At 45.2% G+C, this 5,193-nt stretch overlaps 1 protein-coding gene across 1 annotated transcript; it reads right to left on the minus strand.

The window, feature by feature from the left end:
* Positions 1-872: 872 nt before the first annotated feature.
* Positions 873-4,760, minus strand: LOC118377965 (zinc finger protein 703-like). Its single transcript, XM_035764893.2, has 2 exons — positions 3,991-4,760; positions 873-3,512 (listed from the first exon to the last, which is right to left on the minus strand). The coding sequence occupies exons 1-2, from the start codon at positions 4,069-4,071 to the stop codon at positions 1,953-1,955; spliced, it is 1,641 nt and encodes a 546-aa protein (XP_035620786.1). The 5' UTR covers positions 4,072-4,760; the 3' UTR covers positions 873-1,952.
* Between the last annotated feature and the right edge of the window lie 433 nt (positions 4,761-5,193).

Consider the following 5,193-nt stretch of genomic DNA (forward strand, 5'->3'; position numbering starts at 1 on the left):
GCCAAAACTGACCTGTCTGCCTGCCTGCCTGTCTGTGAAACACTAACTGAAAGTCAAGCACACCCAAACCCATCCTTCACCTGGTTGGGACTGTCTGTAGAACAATAGCACCTGGCACACACTGGCTCTACATCGGAACAAGGCATATAATGCACACTGACAAAGGCTGTCCTACCAGAGTAGGTCACTATATTCATATATGTTGTGATGATTGAAATCAACTCAGAGATGAATACCACAGGATGGCAGAGGACCAATACAACAGTTCCTGGGTAGGTCTCAAGAGAGACATACAATATCCATATCTCATGGAATATTTTTAAACCATTACATCAGCATGTAAAAGAAATCCCTGTCACTCAAGCTGCACAGTTCCTCCTCCTTGATGTTAGATTCACTACAAGTTTGCATCCTGTTCTTTTAGGTCAAATGCAGTCAACTGATTGTTCTGAACAAGAAAGATGTTTCTTTCCACTTTGCTTTTTAACAAGTATTTGGATCTGTAAGTATTTTGATCTATATTGCATGTCAAATCGCAATCGCAATATTTCGTTAAAAAAATCACAACTTGATTTTTTTCCAATATTGTGCAGCCCTATGTAATACTTTACTGAATTATACTGAAATAGTCATTCTAAAATGTAGAATCTTGTAATTTAGCAGACACTTTTATCTAAAGCAACTAACAATAAGCATTCTCCAGTATTCTTCTTTGTATCTTAGTCGCGTTGTCTCTGAATGTTCTCTCCAAACTGAGTGACTCATTATTACATAGCTGGTTATAATGGCCTAATGAACCAAATCAAACCGATTGAGATGAATGAGGTGTCAAGAAGAGACCAATTGGATTGACAAATGAAAACGACAAAATATATTCATTATCATTTATTAAACAAAATATGACATTGTCTTTAAATCGGACAGCTCTGCCATCACACAATCTTTGCTTGCTGTGTTTGGATTCGTATCGCTCTCTTACCCAGGTCATTCTGCCAAATACTTTACAAAAAATATCACATTTCCTTTCACTATTAATCTGCTGTACAAACAACAATTAGGAAGCCAGAGAGGGAGAGAAAGAGATGTGACATGCACATTCAATCAGAGAAGGATAGGAAAACAAGAAAACCACATATTTTTATAAGGAGAAGAAAATATACTTTGTTGTGAAGTTTGCATGAGTGAATGTTATCATTTTAAACAAATCCTGTTCATAATAGATAAAATGATAACTGTATAACTGCAAAATAATAAGAAGAAAAGTTCAAATGTATGTTTTGTAAAGTAAACTTGAAAGCCAGAGCACTCAGTTAAAAAATAAATACAATTTCTATTTTCAGTCAAAGAAGACGCAAAATGTATGAAACTGAATCAAATCTCAAAACCATAACCGAGCTAAACTCACAAACTCAGGGTCAAGCTAGCATGCATCCGATTCTCCCCCACATAGTGCTATAGGTATCACTATCTCCTCTCCTGTCTTTCCACTGCAATCACTATTCCCAACTTGACATGAAGAGATCCAGGAGGCGTTCTACAGCATCATACAGCATCCTACCACCAGCTATCAGCCAGCCCAGTCTGTGATGCTATTACAACCCAACATGGCACCATGTCCACTGGTCCAGTCAAATCCACTTGTTCATAAAGTGCAGCATCCTAGTGTGCAGACATGCAAGCATCCAGACCCTTCTCTGGCTCCTCCATAGAATCCTGCTTTGGTATGGAGTAGTAGTGAGCCCCCATATAGGCAAGATGTGCTACCCGCAGAAGCTCCAGAAACACCTTCATCCAGGGCTTACATAACATTTCTATGAAAACCAATTGGATCCAAAGATTTCAGCAGTTTTAGGCAGGGAGCAGCAGAGCGAGGCAGGAAGGAGTGGGAGAGCTGCCTTGGCTTAGTAATTTGAGGAGAAACACCGTTATAGACTGTGTGGATGGATGGAGAATCACTGGTAGCCCAGGGCAGACGCTGAGCCAAGTCTCTGGCTATAGAGAGCATAGTGGGGGTAGTAAGGAGAACCAGCCTGGAGGGAGTGCAGGGGGATGGAGGTAGGTCCAGGGGGCAGGTGGACCTTACCATAGGGGTGGTACCGGGCCAGACCAAGGGTATGAGGAGCCCTGAGGGAGAATGAGTTCTGCAAGGAGGCCTGGTTCTGGTGGGGGTGGAGGTGGCAAGAGGCAGCAGAGGAGGAGACAGAGGGGTAGGCAGAGAATAACTTACTGTCCATCCCTCCAGGTAAGGAGGTGTGTGTGCGCAGGTGGGCTAGTAGCTCATCTGAGGTGGAGAAGCGTTTATCACAAGGACCCCCAGCTGATACCCAGTTACAGGCATGAGGGATGGGGTCATTGGAGAGCATGAAGCCGTAGGTGTAGAGGGGGTGGGACAGGGTGGGGGTGATGCTGGAAGACATAGTGCTGGGGTGGAGGGAGTGGAGGGGGTGGGAGGGGTAGACCAAGCCTGGATAGCCTGATTTGATGGAGGAGGAGGGGTCATGGACGCAGGGATTGCTCCCCCCCAGGTGGGGTGAGTTAGGGTAGCTGAGGCAGTACGGATCCCTGCACAAGCCCTGCATGAAGGAGAGGGGAGAGGTACCAGTGAGGGGGCTGGAGCTATGGTGCTTCCCCGGTACCCTCACCCCCCCTCCTCCCAGACCAGACTTGGTAGGGTCCAACCCTGGGACAAACTGTGAGGGATATCCAGCATAGGCCCCCACTACAGAGCCATGGTAGCCCATACTAGAGGAGGACAGGGGGAAGACAGAGTGGCCAGTCTTGTAGGGAGAGATGGGAGTGATGTGTCCAGGACCCAGGCTGAGTGGTGGGGGTTGGGAGTCCATCTTGCCCAACTCATGGCTGGGGCTTCCCTCAGAGCTGCCTGTGCTGGAGTTGCTGCTGGCTCTGGCATGGCTGGAGTTAGCCATCTGGGGACTGTCCAAACTGACCTTATTCACATCTGACTCCTTCTTAAGATGGCTGCCACTGCTGCTGCTACTGTTGCTGTTCCTGTGTGGACTGCTCTGTTCCTGTTTGTGTTCTCCATTCAGAGTCTGAGAGTGGGAAACATGTCCGTGAGGCGACTGGCTCTGTCTGTGTGTCTGTGACGACTGCTGTGTGTGCTGAGGAGGCGTGCCACTACCCACCCTGGAGTTGGGAGAGATGGCGTGTGGCGGAAAGGATGGACAAGAACCTGATAAGTTACTGTTAGCTCCTCCATTCCCATTACTAGGTACCCTAAAGCCGGTCTTGTCAGAACTGTTATTAGAGCTACAAACCCTGTCTCTCCGACTGTCTCCCCCTACTTTGTTATAGGGCTTGAAGCTGGACTTGTCCTCCTGTGAGGGCCGGTGCCCCCCCAGTTTGTGACTGGAGGAGGAGGAAGAGGAGTGTACATCATGGTCACCATGGCCATTAGAGATAGAGCTTAGTTTGGAGGAGGGAGGGTCAGGCTTGCCGATCTGGGAGCAGGTCTGAGCCAGCAGGGCCAGGGGACTCTTCTTGGCATCCAGCTGGAGAAATAAACCAAGACTTTATGTTAAGTTAAAGCACTTTTCACGATTACAGTTGTATAAATAAATAGACAGAGACATAAAGTACTTAAATTACTGTTAGCAGTAATTGTTTCAATGTATTTGGCAGTAATGAGGTCTTGCTGTAAGTTATGGCTAGTTATCGAATAGATAGATGTAAGCCTATTGTCTACAAAGTTGAAGCAAAATGGTAGAAACAGTCATTCGAAATAAAACTGCAGCCCAGGGGATATAGCATATGAGAAAAGATGCTCAGTGAATTACTTTTCAGAAGTCCTTAATGTGCACATCCCCCCAAAAAATACGCATTATGGGCAAAAAGTCGAGGAACATGCTTGCGCAAAAAAACCGCACCAAGGTGTTGAGAATAAACCGTGAGTAGAATCATCTGTAAGCCAAACAACAACAACATTCAATGTGACAATTCACCAGGACAAAATAAACATATTCACCATACCTCAATGCTCACTGGTGCAGATTGCAGGGGCTGCAGGTATTCCGGGTGGTGGAGCAAGTGGCTGGTGTGCGCAGTCAACATCTTGAGTATCCGGATTGGGAGCTGCTTTGCCTGGCGAATAGGATCCAAAAGAGTCGATGAAGACACTAACGCGCCCGTTGGGGAGCTGCAGTTATCACTACTGTCACAGGATTGCGTATCTCGTGCGTAATAGATCCAAAATAGATTTTTTTAATTGGGGAGGGAAACGAAAATATGTTGGAGAGGGGCCGTGCTTTGTTAAAGTCCCGGAAAAGTAAAGTGTATAATTATCCATGCGCAGTGTAAAGTTGAATTATAATCCGCTAGAGAACGCCTGTAGCCTACTCCCCATCTAGTTTCATTTTACAGAAGTTGACGTTCGGTTCTTCACTCATGATGCCTATTCCAGAATTGTTCTTCCGGGGGTTCTAATTCACAAAATCCACATCAATCGGGATGTGAGCGAAATATATGCATATAATTCAGTTACAGAATAAGTGTAGCCAAATTGAGAAAATATGTAGAGGTTCCAAAAGACTGCATAAAATCGGACTCTCACGGCTCCAGTCTATAGCGCACTCTCTCTGTTTCTCCAGCACTCACACATCATCCGGGCCGTACCTCGAGTGTGTGAGCTCACAAGCGGACCTTCGATGTAAGCGAGCCGCCGTCCAATAGTTGGTTTAAAAATGAGAAGGGCTGATGCGTTTCTTCTGAAGGCGGAGCAATATATTGTCCCCCTCGGCCAATGAAGACAGACTGCCCATTGTATTTCATGGTGTTAGATAAGTCTTCCGATAATCTTTCAAAAGTCATAATGTCAGAACTGAATGTAATTCCCTTTGATGCAAAACATGTTTTACCAGGCGCTCTATATGGTATTTATGTTGATTTATGTATCATTGCGAGTGTGCCTTATACATGACCGACAGAGGGCACTATTGATGACATTGTTTTACAAGGTTTATTGTCATCACCATCACCAATACAATAGGCTACAACCAAGTTTTTGGCTTATATTGGCTGTGAGGCTAATTTAAATCCAAAAGACTCTTGTGACTGTTGTGGTCACTGCAGGGTTGAAATCAAGTTACTGTTAACAGAAATGTAATAACATTGACTAGCCTGTGCCACATTCAACTCTCAATCTCCTTATTTGAATGTACAAAGTCAAATGGGAGT

The sequence above is a fragment of the Oncorhynchus keta genome, chromosome 9 (assembly GCF_023373465.1).
Source record: "Oncorhynchus keta strain PuntledgeMale-10-30-2019 chromosome 9, Oket_V2, whole genome shotgun sequence".
NCBI lineage: Eukaryota > Metazoa > Chordata > Actinopteri > Salmoniformes > Salmonidae > Oncorhynchus > Oncorhynchus keta.

Coding starts and splice junctions, on each gene's coding strand:
- LOC118377965 (XM_035764893.2), bottom strand. CDS start 4,071: ATGTTGACTGCGCACACCAGCCACTTGCTCCACCACCCGGAATACCTG. Junction 3,513..3,990: donor CTGCACCAGTGAGCATTGAG/GTATGGTGAATA, acceptor TTATTTCTCCAG/CTGGATGCCAAGAAGAGTCC.